The 20,365-nt window shown below is 38.1% G+C and overlaps 1 protein-coding gene across 2 annotated transcripts in view; it reads left to right on the top strand.

Annotated features, from left to right (window-relative positions):
- COL14A1 (collagen type XIV alpha 1 chain) overlaps positions 1–20,365 on the top strand; it is a 217,781-nt gene that overhangs the window by 119,861 nt on the left and 77,555 nt on the right. For both annotated transcript variants that reach the window (XM_041769636.1, XM_041769637.1), the window contains exons 25-34: positions 732–788; positions 2,122–2,261; positions 5,169–5,292; positions 5,492–5,635; positions 6,477–6,641; positions 7,229–7,267; positions 7,406–7,544; positions 11,563–11,705; positions 15,008–15,117; positions 19,716–19,874. In XM_041769636.1, coding sequence (XP_041625570.1) covers positions 732–788; positions 2,122–2,261; positions 5,169–5,292; positions 5,492–5,635; positions 6,477–6,641; positions 7,229–7,267; positions 7,406–7,544; positions 11,563–11,705; positions 15,008–15,117; positions 19,716–19,874 — 1,220 coding nt within the window. The remainder of the gene's footprint in view (positions 1–731; positions 789–2,121; positions 2,262–5,168; positions 5,293–5,491; positions 5,636–6,476; positions 6,642–7,228; positions 7,268–7,405; positions 7,545–11,562; positions 11,706–15,007; positions 15,118–19,715; positions 19,875–20,365) is intronic.

Below are 20,365 nucleotides of genomic sequence, written 5' to 3'. Positions count from 1 at the left end.
TAAAGAATATAGTAACATTTAGGATGTTTACCTAATGATGCCATAATTTCCTTCCTCTTTGCCACATGAACTGCTATGATAGTCACCACTGTCACGTAACTATCTCCCATTCCTTTAGCCAATCCTATTTTGCATATTACCTGGACTTCTCATCCCTCATCATCCGGTTTGAACTGATCTGGACACATGATAGCCTCCCAGTGTCCTGACATTTGGTCCTCAAAACTGAAAGTTTTCCAGACACAGTCTGAGCAGAACAGAGAGCAAACTAGGTTCCACTGGGGACCACATCCTGGGGATGCAGGGTGAGAAGGGGAGAAGGTGCTATTGAACAAGGATTGATGGTTAGTCCTTAGGCAGAATGGAAATGAAGTTTATTGTATGTGTGAAAGCAGCCAAAGACTAATCTGAAATGAGTTGGCAAGACTCTTGCCTTAAATCAGCATTAGAACCACTTTGTAGTTGACACTTTGATTGCATGGACTCCTGCTGGGCAAACTGAATTGTGGCAAAATGGCATTTCAGGCCTTCAGTGTGAGTTTTAGGGGGTGGCTGGAGCGAGTTTTCACAGGCTGTGGCTGATTTATAGTAGTCCCCAGATTCACTAAATTCTCCAAGAAGACAATGGTCAAAATCATTGACTTTTCCTGAAGAATTATTACTCCATGACCTCCCTCTTTTCACCACAGATGTGATGGCTAATCAATGTTCTTTTTCCCTCTACTTTACAGAGTCACTTCCTACTCAACCACCTACTTTTCCTCCGACCATTCCACCAGCGAAGGAAGGTAAATAATAAGATGATAATGCTGTAATTTTAGGTTTAGAGTTTCTGTTGGTTTTGTTTTTTAAACAAACATTAAAAAGTAGAAAAGGGTACAAAGAAGAAAATTGAAAAGAATTTCATATCCCAGAGGTAATTCCTTCATGCATTTTAGTGTATTTTTTCCTCTGATTTATTAAATAAATTTTCATTTTGAGTATATTTTCAAATAGATTTCGCTCTCATTTCAAAGTTGACATCTGATCTTGATTTAATTTGTCCTTGGATACAGCGGACCAGGTTTTCTTTCATAAGCTTATAATTAGCGGATCTTGTGATCCATTTCAGCTTTAAATTCAGACCACAAATTTGTAAGACTTTATAAATCTCAGAACTGAGAAAAACAACCTTACCAGATCCTTATTGTTCCTGGAGTATTACCTCACCTGGAGACGGTTTATTCTGTATTATAAATAGCTTTAAGGGATAAAGTTGTGCTTAATAAAATAAAAACCAAGTGTGTTTTTTTTCCTAAAAAAGGGAGAAAGGCATATTATCTCAGGGCATATTTGTGTGCAACTGGCCTAAGATTAAAAGATTCATATTATTGAAGAGTAAATTGTTTGTTTCATCATAAAACAGAGTCAACCACAATGATACACCCTAATAAGGGGAAGACAGGCATAGATAATCTGAAACAGCACAGGGCGCCAACAAAGGACTACTGAAAAATGCTTTTGGTGGGGTGCATTTTGTTCATGTGTTTTTTGCTTGTTATGTTGGTATCAGTAATAACTACTGATAATAGTCCCCCCAGGGTAGCATTAGTGTACATTTCTTGGCAAGTACCAATCGGTGGCAGAAAGGCAGAAACAGAATTTGAGAGCAAAGCTGGAAGTTTGCTTATGGTATCAGCCGTATCATGCATATCAAGTTGGAGATTAATCTGCTTCCACTGTGTCCTGTGCCTTCCTTCTGAATTTGAATCTCTCTGAAGTTACTGACTTAATAAGCAGAGAATAGGGTACCTAGAGTAATAGCTTGGACTCTCTTCTAATAAGTGGCTCATTTTTCTATTCTTTCATTTTCTGTCTTGGGGGGCTGAGATTGGTAGATTTTTTTCTTTCTCTCTAATTCTACATATTTGAGAAAAGCTTCCAGTTGTGAATAGGAAGTTGACTATGAGAAAGAAATGCTTGTCAGGAGGTATAATGAGCAAGAGTTTGGAATATGAGTTATACCTTTCCTTTGGGAAACAGCTGCAGTTACCAGAAGGAAACCATCATCTACTTTGTTGGTTGTAATAACTACTATGTTTTGTTCTTGTCTCTAATTCAAAATTTATTCCTGGTCTTCAGTATGTCGCGCTGCCAAGGCAGACCTGGTATTTATGGTGGATGGATCCTGGAGTATTGGAGATGAAAATTTCAATAAGATCATTAACTTTCTGTATAGCACTGTTGGAGCCCTGAACAAGATTGGTGCAGATGGAACTCAAGTAAGGCTGATTGAACAATCTTTAGTTTACTCTGTGTATTAAAAAATTATTCCAAGCTATTGTTATGGCTACTTGTCAGCTGATATGGGTAATATAGGAATGAGATCTGACCCTAGGTGAGAGGATAGATAAGTCTAGGTTTGGAGGCAGCTTACTGATGCATGACAAAACTTGAGAAGAGGTTAATTCTTAAAAGCTGTTAAGTTCAGAAAACTAAGAAAGGTTAGAACAGCCACATCAGTATATGTTTCTTTTATGTACTATGACAGAGCAGCTCCTTTAATGATACAGCTAATATTTCCCCTGCCTTCAAGGACATTAAAATCTTAAAAAAAATTTTTTTTGTGTATTCATTTGACAGAGAGGGAGAGAGAGAGAGAGCACAAGCGGTGGGGAGGGGCAGAGGGAAAGGAAGAAGTGAACTCCTTGCTGAGCAGGAAGCCTGATTTGGGCTCAGTCCCAGGACCCTGGGATCATAACCTGAGTGGAAGGCAGATGCTTAACTGACTGAGCCACCCAGGTGCCCCAGGACATTAAAATCTTAAAAGAGAAAGGTTGTGGCCATAAATTCCTGTAGATCAAGTAGCACATAAAACATAAATCTAATTTATCCATTCAATCAGGTAAATATTTATTGAGGATTTATTCTGGTCAAGGAGAGCACTGTCATAATGGTGATGACAATGTTCCCAGTTTCAGAGTGCTCATAATACTAAAGGCAGGGAGAGGATGAGGATGAGAGACAGATGTAAAATAGGCAACAAATAAATTCACAGGATAGGGGCGCAACCTACTAAAAACAGTTATATGATTTTAAATTAGCTAAAAGTTATTTTAATTTGTGTGGGGGGTTATTTTAAATTGTGTGGTCAAAAAAGTCCTCTTTGAGAAGGTGATCTTTGAATTGAGATACTAATGATGCAGAGAATGCTGAGTGTAGAATTTCCAGAAAAGGAAGATAGTAAGTGCAAAGGGCCCAAAATGAAAATGAGTTTTGAGGCTTCAGGTGCTAAAACTTGTGGCTAGAACATAGTGGATGAGCATGTGGAGAGTAGGAAAAGAGGCAGAAGGAAAAAAAGCCAGACCATCTTGACTGCTATGAATCATTGAAGAAGTTGATGTGATCATAATTGCAGTGGGAAGCCATTGGGAAGGCTTTTTTTTAAAAAAAGGTTCATTTATGTCTTAGAGAGAGAGAGAGACTGTGTGTGTGTGTGTGTGTGTGTGTGTGTGTGTGTGTGTGTGTTTGAGTGAAGGGAATAGCAGAGGGAGAGAATCTCAAGCAGACTCTCTGCTGAGCCCAGAGCCCATACAGGCCTGATCCCACGACTCTGACATCCTGGCCTGAGCAGAAACTAAAAGTTAGGCACTCAACCGACTGAGACACCCAACCGCCCCTCCACTGGAAAGTTTTGAGGAGGGAAGATCTAATTTGCTTTTTTAAAAAGGCCATTCTGGGATCCCTGGGTAGCTCAGTGGTTGAGCGCCTGCCTTCAGCCCAGGGTGTGATCCTGGAGTCCCAAGATCGAGTCCCACATCGGGCTCCCTGCATAGAGCCTGCTTCTCCCTCTGCCTATGTCTCTGCCTCTCTCTCTCTCTCTCTCTCTCTCATGAATAAATAAATAAAAAATGTTTAAAAAAAAGGTCATTCTGACTATTTTGTGGAGTGTGAATAGTAACACAGATAAGAGTGGAAGCAGAGAGACCATAGTCCAACACAGAGATGAGTTGGAGGCCTGGGCATGGGTGGTAGCAAGGAGATTCACGGATAGGAGCCGTTTTGGAATGTGTCATGGAGGAATGGCTGAGAAAATTTGGATGTAAGGAGAACCATAAGAGAAAAATTCATAAAGTGCTGAGGCATTTTGGGGAAGGAGAAATTTGTTTTGGATAGAGGGGTCAGATGTGGCTCCTAGAGATGGTGAGATGTGTAGCAGTGGCCCTTGATAAGTGGGTAGCAGCCGAAGGCTCACACAAGGGAAGCACTTTGAAGATGCTGTATTTATTCCCTCCATGACTGTGCTGAAAAAAAAAGCCCAATAAATTTAAGATGGCCCCCAAATTCCCCTGAAATAAAAGCAAACAATAGGAAATGAAGCCAAGAAGGTTTTTATCACAGTGGTTAAGGACACAGATTTTGGGAGTACTCGGGTGGTTCAACCAGTTAAGTGTTCGACTCTTGATTTCAGCTCAAGTCATGATCTCAGGATGTTGAAATAGTCCTAGGGCAGGCTCCATGCTCAGCAGGGAGTCTTCTTGAGGCTCTCTCTCCCTCTACCCCTCCGTCACTTGCTTTCTAAATTAACCAATCAATGAAATCTTAAAAAAAAAAAAAAGAAAGAAAAAGAAAAAAGAAAACACAGATTTTGAAGTAGGATTTACTTGGCTTCAACTGTGGGCTCTGTCAGTGGCTACTCTTGGGATATTGTCCAAAGCACGTGACTCCATTTTCTTTTGTATAAAACATGGAAGTTTTGCAAAGTGCCTCCATTTTCTTTTGTATAAAACATGGAAGAGTAGTAATCTCTTCACAGGTTTGTTTCAGGAGGACATCCTTGTAAAGAATCCACCTCTGATTCTCTGACCTTTGCCAAATTATAAGGCTACATTTTTTCCATCTGTCAAACGAGGTGGCAAAAGGCTTACATACTTTAGTGAAAGATTTTTATGAGACTGAGAGACGTTTTTAAAAATAAACTGCTTCCTGAAAAATACTTAGAGAACAAAAATGCCATTTGATGTGCTGTCAGATTTGCTCTGTAACCTGTGTGAAATTTTAAGCCAAAGAAATTGTGGTTTGGGTTAAAAAAGAAATTTAAAATGTAATGTGATCATACCATTGTCTGTGCTCTCTGGCCCAGAGGAAGTCTCTATATATATGAAAACAAATACGTTGTCTCTCTCCAGGTTGCAATGGTTCAGTTCACTGATGACCCCAGAACAGAATTTAAACTAAATGCATACAACACCAAAGAGACCCTTCTTGATGCAATTAAACATATTTCATACAAAGGGGGAAATACAAAAACAGGTAAGACAACAAAACTCGGCAAAAATCCAAAAGTAATTCATTATTAGTAATTACTGAAATGACTTTTTTGGAGGCCTAGTAATAGAGATTTTCTAAAAAGATTTTTCACCCATCTAAGAACTTCACTCCCACCCTCTCCTCCCCAGTGAAACAAACAAGGAAAAGAATGAAATTGAACAGTTGCCTTCCTTTGTTTCAGGAAAAGCAATCAAGCATGTCCGAGATAGTTTGTTCACGGCAGAGTCAGGGACCAGAAGAGGCATCCCGAAGGTCATTGTGGTTATAACTGATGGCAGGTCACAAGATGATGTGAACAAAATCTCCGGGGAGATGCAGTCAAATGGTAAGCCACCAGTAGTAATGTTGCCATCGTTTTCTGAATACAAATTTATAGGCCACATCTGAATGACTTAATTGTTTCTCTTTCTTAATATTTAATCTAAATATTTTTAATATTAACTAGATGATGCAAATTTTTAAAAACACTCCAAGTTACAAATTTAATATTTTGCTGCATTTTCTCTAATACTTTTGTTACATATAGGACACTTTATGTAAGAGATAGCATCGATTAAGTGCAAAACTGTGAAAAGGACCAATATGCAGGGTCAGGGAGGGAACCTGATCATGGAAACTCCTCAAACTCCTCAGCCTTCTCATCTTTAAAATGGAGATTCTCATAGGATTTTCATGAAGATTCCATTTTTTAAGACATGTCTGGCGAATAGTAGTTTACTATTTATTTGCCAAGAATGGAATCATGACCCACCTTAGGTTGCTAGTCGATTAATATCTCAGGTATTACATGTAAAAAAAAACCACCTGAGATAAGTTTCTCTGTCTCAACTCCATTTCATCCCATAAATCTTAAAATAATTATTAGAAATATGTAGCATACAGATGCTCCTCCAATGGCAACTATTTTGCCTCAAGCACTAATTGGGGCATTGGCCACCTTGAGTTTCTTTAGAATGGAAAATTGCTTAGGGGATGATGGAATAAGTATCATATAGTGGCATATGGATATGCAGAATTCTGGTGGACTGTAAAAAATGAATTATCCATCCCCCCCAACCAGGCCTTCTTCATAAACACATTTTAAACATTGGGACGTGTCTTACATTGCATTATTTGTATTTTGTACAGTTTAAAACAATCAAAAATCTCTTCCCCTCCTGCCACAGGCTACAGCATCTTTGCAGTCGGTGTGGCTGATGCAGATTATTCAGAGTTGGTTAGCATTGGCAGCAAGCCCAGTTCACGGCACGTCTTCTTTGTGGATGACTTTGACGCCTTTAAGAAAATTGAAGATGAGTTGATTACTTTTGTCTGCGAAACCGCATCAGCAAGTTAGTTCTTTGGAATTTGTACTTACTCATGTTGCTTAATGGCTGAAATATTTCATACCAGTTAAATAATGAGTCCCATCTTGATCTGAGAAAAGAATATGGACTTGCAGAGCTGTTTATTATGCAGACATTAAGTTTTGTGGTTTTGAGTATTTGGAAATAAACCTCCACTCTCCCCATGTAGGGCTTTAGGTGGATACTTTCCCTAATGAGATGAGAGCCTATGTCTGAAAGCAACTCTCCCGAAACAACTGTAGCAAATGGTTTTCAAAATGTAGTAAGACTGCTCATCAGGGTAACACATTAGAAGTGAGACTTCTCCCAACACATGCTCTCAAGAGACCACCATCGATTTTTAATAGACCTGTAAGAGGAGAAGGAAGCCATGTCCTTTTGGTTGTAAGAAGCCAAGGGAGACCATTTCAGTCTTTAGGAATCCACAAAAAACCATAGCCACATCTGGTTTGAATTCCCTTCACAATTGACTTCCGCAAAGATTATGTTAGCTTCCTGTTCTCAGGATAGGGAAAGAATATGTTTGGAAAATATCTAAATTCGGGTTTTATATTGTTTATTTTTTTTCCTAGCCTGCCCACTGTTGTACAAGGATGGCACTGACCTTGCAGGTATGCATTATCATAATTTTTCCAAATACAAACATATTAACTCCCATTTGGGGTCCAGATTGTTTTTTTCTATCTTTAAAAGACTAATTTTGAAATTTAAAATCCTAAAATGCCTATTCTCTCCCTCTCTCTCTTTAGGATTTAAGATGATGGAAATGTTTGGTTTGGTCGAAAAGGATTTTTCATCTGTGGAAGGGGTTTCCATGGAGCCTGGTACCTTCAATGTGTATCCCTGTTACCGAATTCATAAAGATGCCCTGGTTTCCCAGCCAACCAAGTATGTTTCCATTGCAAGATATTAAAGCCAATCATTTGTTATTATATCTCAATGTGAAAATGATGTCAGCTTGAAATATGCTGTAATAGTTCCCAGTAGGATTTTCTGTGATGATAAGGGCAAATGATTAGATTTCTTTGTTTAGAAACACTGGACTCATGCATAACGCTTGCTTAACTTTATCTGTTAGTCTGAAAAATATATAAAGGCAGTTGATACTTACGTAGCATTGTTCTAAGTGCTTATATATATAAACTCACTCAAAGCTCCAAACAGCTCTGTGAATTAGATTCAGTTATTATCTCAGTTCTACAAATAATGAAACTAAAGCACAAAGAAGCTAAATGACTCAAGTGAGATCACATGGTTGCTTAGCAAAAATGCTGGGACTTGCATCTGGCAATCAGGCCCCGGAGCCCACACCCTGAGCCATTTCATGCTAGTGCCATGAATTCAGCTCATTTTTCTTTGACAAAGTCAAAAAAGTCATCTTTGAGAAGTCATAACAGAGACTCCATATAGTTGAAGAGTAGTATTGAGTTTATGTACAAACCACATTATCTACTCGCTTTACAGTTGTGATGTACATAGGGATTCCTGGGCCCATTTACAGCAAATTTCTGGTTCAAGGGATCATCTCTCAAGATGTTATCTGCTATTTTCCATTCCAGTGTGAAACATTTTCAGTGCCCAGATTGTGATGTAGTGTGCACATGTGCATGAACAAATGGGGGAGATCATATTAGAGTATTAAATTCATCTATGCAAATTATACACAAATTGCTTTCCTATCTTCTTGGAAAATATTGTTTATTAAATTCTAGCTTATTTCAGTACTACCCGGATTATTTTATTGTGCTTCATTTAGGAGGATAATATTTGAAATAAGCAGACCTCTATTAATAATGTAAAATATTTGCTGTTGTAAGTGTAGCTTCATTTTCCGGAAAATTGTTATAAATGCCTTTGACCTATAGAATCTATGTGCTTTTAGATAAAGCCAACATCTGGTGTTACTTTTTAGGAGAGCTTCTTTTTTCAGAGTTTAGGGTTGGATATTAAAATGGGTATTTGAAAAATACTCTGTGGGAGCACCTGGGTGGCTCAGTCAGTTAAACATCTGCCTTCGGCTCATGTCATGATCCTGGAGTTCCAGGATCAACCTGCGTTGGGCTTCCTAATTAGTGGGGAGTCTGCTTCTTCCTCTGCTTCTCACCCTACTCGTGCTTTCTCTGTCTCTCTCACAAATAAAGAAATAAATAAAATCTTTAAAAAAATCCTCTGTGGAGGCCTGGCCAAAAATGAGAATTGCCTAAGGGAAAATCCTTTCTACCCCACTGAAATGGCTCATCCAGTGAATACCATCTACCTTTGCTAAATCCATTCACCAGTTCCCAGGCCTCCTCTGACTCCACCAGTATAAGTATCTGACACAGGTACTCACTTCCTCCTCCTGGATTCACTCTCCTTACTGGGCTTCTGGGACACACTTTTTTGAGCTCTGCCTACATTACCAGCTGTTCTTTTCACTGCTGCCTCTTCTCACCTCCACTTCTTCATGCTGGAGGATCCTCGACATTCTCGTTTTCTCTGTCTATACCTATTCCTTAGCAATCTTTTGAGTGGTATTCAGCATTGTCTATATGCCAGTGACTCCTAAATTTATATTTCTAGTCCAGACCCCTTCCCCCATATTTGGACTAGCATATCTAATTGCATACTAGACATCTCACTCAAGATATCTAAATGGGCATTTCAGACTCTGCATTTCAAAACCATCTGACCTTCGCTCCAGAACCGGCTTTGCTTACAACCTTTTCAATCTTAATGATCACTACATCTAACTAGTTTGTTTCTCAGGCAAAAAAATTTGACTCTTCCCTCATAACCCACATCCACTTTACCAAGATATCCTGTCATCTGTGCCTTCTTACCATCTCCACTGCCTTCACCCCATATGGGGCGCTGTCATCTCTTCCCAGGCTCATTGAAGCAGGCTTCTCATTGGTCTTCCTGCTCCGACAACCCTTGCCTTCCCAGACTCTATTTCCAAGTAGCAGTCAGAGTGATTTTTTTTTAATTAATTTTTATTGGTGTTCAATTTACCAACATACAGAAAAACACCCAGTGCTCATCCCGTCAAGTGTCCACCTCAGTGCCCGTCACCCATTCCCCTCCAACACCCGCCCTCCTCCCCTTCCACCACCCCTAGTTCGTTTCCCCGAGTTAGGAGTCTTTATGTTCTGTCTCCCTTCCTGATATTTCCCAACATTTCTTCTCCCTTCCTTTATATTCCCTTTCGCTATTATTCATATTCCCCAAATGAATGAGAACATACACTGTTTGTCCTTCTCCGATTGACTTATTTTTTAAAAATGTACATTATATCACTCCAAAATCTGATTCCCCATTCCCCTTGCATTAAAAGTCAAAACTATTGAATGGCCCATAGGCTCTATATTATCTGAGTACCTATTACCTCTTTGACTTTACCTCCTGTCTTCTTCAGTCCATTCTCCAGATATACCAGGCACACTCCACTTTGGTGTCTTTGCGCTAGCTGGATGTCTTTGTCTTTTTGGAGGTTTTCTTCAGATGTAACCTCAGTGAGCCTTCTAAGTGAAGCCAGTGGTGATAACTTTAATTAACATTGCAAAATAATACATTCTAGCATTCCCAATCCCCATTAAACTGTTTTATTTTTCTTGTTGTTGTTGTTTTTTTATGGCATGCTTACCTTCTAACACATTGTATAATTCACCCTGCTGGAATTTAAGTGCTTCTACAAGGATAGGTGCTTTGCTGGTTTTATTCGCTGATGTATTTTAAGTGCCTATTACAACATCTGGCACATAGTAGGGACACAATAAATGTTTGTTGAATGAATGAATGAATGAATGAATGAATGAACTAATATATAAATAAAATGAATGAAAGATTTTTATCCATGCAAACCAAACTCTCATTTTCAAATTAAGGCTGAGGTCTCATATTCACAAATCTAACCACTTAATAACTATTAATTAGGACTCCTATATATGTAAAGGGCTATATTTATTGCATTGAGAAAAAATTTAAAATTATATCAGCGATCCACTTAATTGTTAGAGAGAGATAAGATGGTGTAACAGGTTTGGTTCCCCAGAGGCAGATCGAGGTGTGGAGATGAGGGTTCAAGGAGGTTGATGTGGACATGCTCTCATGGAAAGTAATGGAAGGACATGAGAGGAGACAAAGGAGAAAAGTCAAGCTGTGAAACAATCTCACTGAAAGTCTCCATTGGTGAACATAGAGGAGTTCTGAAAATGGAGCTACCTCCACTGGAATGAAAGGCTCTGGTCTTCATATGCCCTCAAAGACCAGTCATTGAAAACAGGTGCCATAAAAAAAGTTGGCATGACCTTGGGAGGATCCTTCCTTCTGCGAAGGCAGTCTCTGAAGGGAGTTGGCATTTGAGAGCTGTCTACCTACAGCACTCCCAGCAACAGGAATAGTATTATTCTTAACTCTTGAAGGTAGATCTAGATGTTGCATCCCAGCAAGAAGCATGGACAGGAATGCAACTAACTACAACCTATAGTAGAAAGTGACAATGTCTTAAGTTTTACAAAAAGACTGCAGGTAAATATTATTTATAATATCAGAAATTTTGAGATGACTTAAATGTTTGATAAGAAATGACCAGTTAGACAAGTTATGGAATAGCCAGACAAGAAAAGTTTGTGCAGACATTAAATATCATATTTTTAAAAAAATATTTAAGGAAATATAAACTGTATGGTAAATGGTGCTAAGAAAAAAGAAGGGGCAGCATTATACAGATTGGAGAAATACTTACAGAATCCTTGAAAAACTGAAGGTAAATGTACCACATCAAAACAGTGGCCACCTATGGATGGGATTAACAGTTCTCTGTGTTTTCAAATCTTATATAATTAAAACATATTTGCTTTTATAAACAGATAAATAACTTTTTGAAAGGGATGCAAGAAAATGTTATTTTCTTTCCATTTTTCAGATATTTGCATCCAGAAGGACTGCCCTCTGACTACACAATGAGTTTTCTATTCCGGATTCTCCCTGACACTCCAGAAGAGCCATTTGCTCTTTGGGAGATTTTAAATAAAAATTCTGACCCATTGGTTGGAGTCATTTTAGATAGTAAGTATATTTATGTATTTGCATATACATGTATGAGTAATGAATAATGTATATGGCATGCCATCTTTTTTAAAAAAAAATTTATTGGAGTTCAATTTGCCAACATCTAGCATAACACCCAGTATTCATCCCGTCAAGTGCCCTCCTCAGTGCCCATCACCCAGTCACCCCAATCCCCTGCCCACCTCCCTTTCCACTACCCCTTGTTCATTTCCCAGAGTTAGGTGTCTCTCATGTTTTGTAACCCTCACTGATATTTTCACTCATTTTCTCTCCTTTGCTTTTATTCCCTTTCACTAACTTTTATATTCCCCAAATGAATGAGACCATATGTTTGTCCTTCTCCGATTATGGCATGCCATCTTGCCTGTTTTGTGTACCATAGACCCTTGAACAACCTGGGTTTGAAATGCATGAGTCCACTTCTACAAGGCTTTTTTTCTTGATAAATGTAGTAAAATATTATAACTTAATTTTCCTTATAATTTTCTTAATAATATTTTCCCTAGCCTGCTTTATTGTAGGAATATAATACATTATACCTATAATATACAGAATATATGTTGATCAACTGTTTATAAGTAAGGCTTCTGGTCAACAATAGGTTATTAGTAGTTAAGTTTTTTGGAAGTCAGAAGTTACATGTGGATTTTCAACCCCACGTTATTCAAGGGTCAATTGTATATTGTAGAGTAACTCATTTATCTTAAGCCATGAGTAAATACTAGCAATAAATTATGTAACAGTTGTTTCATCCATTCATCCACTCGTCCTTTTAACACATATTCACTGACTTTCTACTATGTGCCAGCACGAGGCTCTGGGATTCAGTAGTGGGCAAGGCAGAAAGAGACAATTACTGGGATAGTAAGGATTGCAGGAAGAACAAAATTGATGATTGGGGGAGTCGGGAAGGTCACTGGGAGGGGTAAAACCAGAATCATTTTTTGTACATGGATATGATAAGTATAAGATTTTTCTTTTGGGTTCCTTAACCCAATTCCAATGTGTGTGTGCTGGGGATATGAGGAGAGTGGAAATTTTACACCTAACACCAAGCAGTTCTCAGATATCAGGAGGATGCTGAGAATTCAACTCAGTTTTAATACTATCTATCCAGAGATAGCATCAGATGCCCTACGTAAGGGTTCAGTGTCATAAGACTGTTCCCCCACCCCCACTACCTGTGTTTCTGACTGACTAGTTATAAATCAGAGATTTTACAAAAAAAATCAATCATCAATCCTACAAGCTCTTCTTTGGGTTTGATTAATTTGCTAGAATGGCTCACAGAACTTAAAGAAACATTTTGCTTGCTAGATTACTACTTTATTATAAAAAGATATAACTTAGAAACAGCAAGATGGAAGAGATGCGTAAGACAAGGTGTGTGGGAAGAGGCACACAGGGTCCATATCCTCTCCAGGCAAATATTCACCTTGTATTCAGCAACCTAAAAGCTCTCTGAACCCCATCCATTGGGTTTTATTGAGGCTTCATTATGTACGCATGATTTATTAAATTATTGGCTATTGGCAATTGAACTCAATCTCTAGGCACTTTCCACTCCTTAGAGGTGGGAGAAAAAAGTGGAATTGAATGTACCAGCCCTCTCATCACAGGGTTGTTTCTCTTGACAACCAGCCTTCCATCCTTAGGTTACCTTACGGTTTTCTGAAAGTTACTTCAGTAATGTAACAAGAAACATCTTAATAGCTCTTATCACAGAAAATTCCAAGTGTTTTGGGAGCTGTGAGCCAGGAACCATAGACCAAGACCAAATATATATTTTTCATATATATTTGAATGACCATATATATATTTCTTATAAAGTGCAATATCACAATGCCTATTTCATATCCCAGAAAAAAATTCCAGATTTGCAGCAGCATATATTGGGAAGAATTCTGCGATGGGGACATAAATTTGCAAGTTGTATATAAGTGGCATATAAGCCATGATGCTGTATGAGATCATCTAGAGATTAAATCTGGAAGGAGAAGAGAATAGGTCTGAAGCCTGGGGCATTCTATTGTTTGGAGTTTGGAAAGAAGAGGGGAACCAGTGAAAAAGCTTCTCAATCACATGTTCTTGGATGTCACACATGAAGACCATTTAAGAGGATCATCATGTTTTCAGTTAATGTTATTAAGTTTTCTAAATACCTTTTTGTTTAGGATTCCAGTCAAGCTAGTACCAAAATTTGGTGGCTATTGTTAGCTACTAACTCACATACTTGGATAAAAAATGTATTTAATCTTATCTCCAACCAGTATTTGTAAAAGGACTTTCTAGTACATGGAAATGAATCAATGACTAAATATGATATTGTAAAGCATTTTGCATACATACTGAAACTAAGGGAAAGCCTAGATTAAAAGAGTATACATAACTAACCCCATCTTCACATGGGACTTGACAAGAAAGAAACCTCTCAAAATGATTAGGACTAGCTTATTTCCAGGGAGTCTGGGTGGCTCAGTCCATTATAACAGCATGCCACTCTTGGTTTCGGCTCTGGTCATGATGCTGGGATGGATCCCTGCATCAGGCTGCATGCTCAGCAGGGAGTCTGCTTCTCTGTCTTTCCCTCTGCCCTTCCTCCTACTCACATTCAACACTCTCTGTAAAATGAATAACTTAAAAACATCTTTAAAAAGAGACTAGCTTATTCCTTTTGAAATTCCAGTGAGTAATTAAATTGTAACCTAGGAATTAATTAGTGAAGAAATATTCCCTTTTTTTTTTCTTTTTTGTAATTCCTTTTAACATGAAGTCCTGAAGATTAGGAAGAGTTAGTTTGTTTGTGGATTTAGTTTGTTCATAATAAAAGACCTACCGGAATATCACGTTTAAGGTGGTGTAAGCTCCATGTCCTGGAAAAGTTGGTTGCTCCAGGGGTTAATAAAGCAAAGGGTTTGGCTTCTGAGTCTTAAGATATGATTAACTTTATTGTCTCTTTTTGTCTACTTCTACTCCCAGTTTTAGACAACCATCTCCTAGGAGGGTGTTGGGCATAAGATTATAGGCAAAGAAGTACAGAGGAAGAATATATATAGGTGTCTGTATGTCACTATTATTGCCACATAGTTATTTCAATTAATTCCACATAGTTATTTTAATTAATTCTTAGCCTGGTGTAAACCAAGGACTATAGATCAACATTTCCTTACTTTTCCATCAAATTGTTCTAAACACAGCCTCAAAACAAAGGATGCATTATTTTGTCTTGGCTTGAATTTTAGAAAAATTATTTACCCATTATAATAATTTCTGAGCTGTTTTTATTTTTCTTTGATTAGATGGAGGTAAAACCTTAACGTATTTCAACTATGACTACAGTGGGGATTTTCAAACAGTTACTTTTGAAGGACCTGAAATTAGGAAAATTTTCCATGGTAGCTTTCACAAGGTGAGTAATGCCTTATTTATTTATTTATTTATTTATTTATTTATTTATTTAGAAGCCACGCTTCCTTCCAACATGTAAATTTATTTATTTATTTATTTGTTTGTTTGTTTACCTATTTACTTATTTATATTCTATTTCCTGTGGGCCAAGCAACAGAGAAATGTAAAATAAATCCCATAGAGCTTTGGATTTCATATTTTAATTGGAGTAAGAATTATCTGTGAGCTTCTTCTGACTTTGTAGTTCTAAGATATGAAAGCAAAGTGTGCATTTTTACCAGGCACCGTACGGAATGTTGTTAGAAGTGGTCCAGGTTCATGCTTTGAGCAACAGTATGGTAGAGGATACTGCATTACTAGGAGGAAAATTATTATTTCGCTACAGTATGTGTGATTCGAAAAGGATTGCTGGTCTACCCAGCCACCAGTACAGATGGTGGTACAGTACAGACCAGCCAGTTCATGTTGTAGAAGACAGTTTGTACTGATATATTTATATAAATACAGACAACTCATCACCACCATTATAAAAGTTATTCTGAGGAGGAACTTTGTAACCTGTCTGTAGTTTTTATTTCTACCTGGTGTTTGTACTAGAACTCTGTTCCTTTCCACTTCATGTCTCTGAAACACTTAATTTTTGTGATCACTAGAATAGCCATGCTTCATTCCAACATGTACTATTTCCTTTGTGTTTAGCAAATGATCCCACTGATCTCTGGGCTGTTAAGGAATGCAACCTTGCCAAGGCTGCAGGGAGAGGAGAGCATTTAATAGGTGGTGCTGCAAAAAGCCTTGTCTCGGGGATCCCTGGGTAGCGCAGCAGTTTAGCGCCTGCCTTTGGCCCAGGGCGTGATCCTGGAGACCCGGGATCGAGTCCCACATCAGGCTCCCGGTGCATGGAGCCTGCTTCTCCCTCTGCCTGTGTCTCTGCCTCTCTCTCTCTCTCTCTGTGTGACTATCATAAATTAAAAAAAAAAAAAAAAACCTTGTCTCTTGAGCCTCCCTTTTGTGTGTTGAGTGAAGAAAGGGATGTTACAGAGCAAACTTCTTCTTGGCTGCTATCTCCTGACCTAGAGCATGGTCAAATCCATCTAATTTGCACAATGTTGCTACTTTTTGGGATTTTGAATACCCTAACTGCCTGAGAACAACTGTATACCAGAAAAGTTACACTCAAAAATTTGTTGTTGTTGTTGTTGAATAGGACTGTACAATCAGAAGTATAATACCTTAAAAACACAAGATGCACTTAGAGATTTCTTAGTTCATAGTTCAAAATAGTCCCATTAGCACTTACTCACCAAGTTCCTCTTGTCCTGACAAGATTTTTTCTTGGTTAAGCAAAATCTGTTGCAAAGTTGTCAAGAAAAATAATAAGGGAGATGTGAAATTTCATGAGTGTTAAAAACACATTGCCATTTTAACATAAACTTGTAATTCTCATTCCAAAGAATCATTTAAGAGCCTTAGGTGGGGATCCCTGGGTGGTGCAGCGGTTTAGTGCCTGCCTTTGGCCCAGGGCACGATCCTGGAGACCTGGGATCGAATCCCACGTCCGGCTCCCGGTGCATGCAGCCTGCTTCTCCCTCTGCCTGTGTCTCTGCCTTTCTCTCTCTCTCTGTGTGTGACGATCATAAATAAATAAAAAAATTTAAAAAAAAGAGCCTTAGGTGAATGTTAAGCTTTATTTACCTTACTGGAAGATCATAAAGACCTTATAAGTAAGAGTCATTAAACACTTAGTTTTAAATTTATAAAATCCTGGGACACCTGGGTGGCTCAGTGTTGAGCATCTACCTTCAGCTCAGGGCGTAATCCCGGAGTCCTGGGATCGAGTCCCACATTGAGCTCCCTGCATAGAGCCTGCTTCTCCCTCTGCCTGTGTCTCTGTCTCCGTGTGTGTGTGTCTCTCATAAATAAATAAATAAATAAATAATTTTTAAAAATAAATAAAATAAATTTATAAAATCCTTCCAGTTTTTAAAAGTTATTTTTAAAGAGCTTTCCTCTACTCTTTTCAGTATTGTTAATAGAGCTAAACAGCAAAACAAACCAGAAAGGAAAAGCTTATCATGTAGCAAACTATTCTGTTAATAGATCTACTAATGGAAAATCTTGATGCAAGTACACTATGTAAAGATAAAATTTGATTTGTTCATAGAATTGTATTTAATTGAATGAATATTTTACCTTAATTTCTTATTTTTCAATTGGCTTTAATTTCTACACTTTGGATATGAAGTATGGCCCCAACCAACGCCTTTCAAAAGTTGATAATTATGTAAAAAGATCCTTAAATGCAATCAAAGAAGCAAAATAATTTTGAAAAGTTTTCAGTGTCTCCTGTTGTAAAGCAAAAGTTGTTTAAAAAAAAAACCTGGATAGTCTCCCCACAGGTTAATGGTTCTTTTTTTTTCTTTTCTTTTCTTTTTTTTTTTTTAGGTTAATGGTTCTTAAAGCATGAATATTTATACGAGGTTGTCTAGCACCCAGCATGAAAATTTCTGTAATTCGTAATAATGAAAGTATTCCAAGTCTCAAAAATACACAAGAGTCAAATTTGATCCTTCTAAATGATCATGAGAGAGATGTTAGTATGAAGGAACTAATGTGCAGGAAAAACTCCTGCAGTGTTTCTCCAGTTGAATAATGGTTTAACTCCTCTTTGCAGGAAAAAGAATTCTCAAGCGCTTCTCCTGTTGACCTAAATTATTTTGGTCATGATGTAACATAAACAAAACATTCAGTAAAAATTGATATATATCCTCATGTTTCCAGATCCAGTGCAACTATGAAATAAAAATAAAGATTGAGGGACACCTGGGTGGTTCAGTAGTTAAGCGTCTGCCTTCAGCTCAGGGTGTGATCCCTGGGTGCTGGAGTCAAGTCCTCCATCAGGCTCCCCACAGAGAGCCTGCTTCTCCCTCTGCCTGTGTCTCTGCCTCTCTCTCTGTGTCTCTCATGAATAAATAAATAGAATATAAAAAAACAATAAAATAAAAAATAAAAATTGAATAAAGCCAACAAGGTTAATGGGGTCCCTGGGGGGCTCAGTTCGTTAAGCGTCTGGCTCTTGGTTTCAGCTCAGATCATGATCTCATGGTCCTGAGATAGAGCTCCAAGTCGTGGGGATCCTGCTCTCTCTCCCTCTGCCCCTTCCCCCACTCGCACACTCTATCTAAAATAAATGAATAAATCTTTTTAAAAGACCAATAAAGTGAAAAGTAATGCTATTTTAATATGAAAGATGATGTTTCGTGATATTTGACTTCTACTTACAACTGGTCCTAGTTGCTCTAACTCCCATAACCTTTTCTTCAAACTACCATAGCTTCCCTTATGTAGCTGTTTGTAACTTTCTTTGACTTTCACTTAACGTGAAATGATTATTTGCCTATTAATTCCACTCTTTAAGCTCCCTGAAAAGTCACCTTCCACGAAAAAGAAATACTTGTGAGGCAAACAGCATCATCAACTGAAATACACTTAAAAGGTCTGAAAATTCATGGCGGAACTTGCTTACAATGTGGTTTATTTAGAATATACTTTCCCTTGACTATCACCTCCAAGATGACACACATTTTTACAGATCCTCACAAAGAATTGTAGACTCGGGATCCCTGGGTGGCGCAGCGGTTTGGCGCCTGCCTTTGGCCCAGGGCGCGATCCTGGAGACCCGGGATCGAATCCCACATCGGGCTTCGGGTGCATGGAGCCTGCTTCTCCCTCTGCCTGTGTCTCTGCCTCTCTCTATCTCTCTGTGACTATCATAAATAAATTAAAAAAAAAATTAAAAAAAAAATTAAAAAAAAAAAAAAGAATTGTAGACTCCTGAATATATTACCGGAGACATGCAGATTCTAGAAATTCCTTTGAGAAAATGGTACCACACATTAAGGAAAAGAGCTTTATTTCTTTTGGTCCTGGAGTCACAAGAAGGCATTCCTCCTTCCCTGTCAGATTCTAGGTCTCTTCTCTTCATCTTAAGTTAAATAAATATTATTAAAGTGTGGTTTGCCAATAACCGGTAGTACCTTTGCTGGTAAATCCATTAGCTTTTCTCATTTAAAATTTTCATGTTCATTTTATTGTGCATTCAGGAAAGGCATAACCAGCCCACCAACCCTGTCATTTCAGGATGTTGCTGCTTTAGATGAAGGCTAGATTGAGAATCCTTTCAAAGTCATTTTAAAGGGCAGCCTGGGTGGCTTAGCGGTTTAGCTCCGCCTTCAGCTCAGGCTGTGATCCTGGAGACCCAGGATCAAGTCCCGCATTGGGTTCCCTGCATGGAGCCTGCTTCTCCCTCTGCTTGTGTCTCTGCCTCTCTCTCTCTGTGTGTCTCTCATGAATAAATAAATAAAATCTTTTTTTAAAAAGTCATTTTAAAGAAAGTATTAAGTAAATAAAAGTGGAAGTGCAACCCGAATGTGGGACAATCACGGTGGTGGTAAGAGTAGAACCTCTCTCTTCTAGCAAAATGCATAGTGACGGAATTCCTTTTCTTTCCTGCTTTTAAGTGACAAGTCATGAAACTATATGTTTGATTGATATTTCTTCCTTCTTCCCACCTCCTAAAACATCTTTACTTTTACCCAGATACACATTGTTGTCAGCAAGACTTTGGTCCAAGTGGTTATTGACTGCAAGCATGTGGCTGAGAAGGCAATAAATGCCTCAGCTAATATCACATCGGATGGTGTCGAAGTCCTGGGGAGGATGGTCAGATCGAGGGGACCAAATGGAAACTCTGCACCAGTAAGTGGATAAACAAGTGGAGCTGTGTTGTTTATTAAAAAAAAAAAAAAAGGAGGGTTTTCCAAGGGGAAATTTGACAAGAGAATGGATGAATGAATGGATGGGTATAAGGATGGATGGATGGATGGATGGGTGATGGATGGATGGATGGATAAATAGATAACAGCCTCTTTGAATGAACTAAAATATACATTCAAAGTTCTCGGCAGTATAATTCTACTATATTATAATAAGGAGAATGTTCTGGGAATTAAACTATGTTTGTTTTCTAAAGGCATTTAAAAGTGCAAATAGTAAAATATTCATCAAATGGTTTATGGCATAAAATGTTTGTTAATGAGAATCAAGACTGTAAATTAGAACTCTAAGCAAATATAAATTCATACAAAATATGTGACCACTATACATAGTATATACAGGAAATTTATGTAAGGTTCTCATTTGGGTTAGATTTGGGCACTTTTAAAATAGCTCTTTGTTATTTGCTAATG

Source organism: Vulpes lagopus, chromosome 9 (genome assembly GCF_018345385.1).
Source record: "Vulpes lagopus strain Blue_001 chromosome 9, ASM1834538v1, whole genome shotgun sequence".
Lineage (NCBI taxonomy): Eukaryota > Metazoa > Chordata > Mammalia > Carnivora > Canidae > Vulpes > Vulpes lagopus.
Note: the sequence above shows the minus strand (reverse complement) of the source record. Positions and strands in the feature narration are given on the sequence as shown.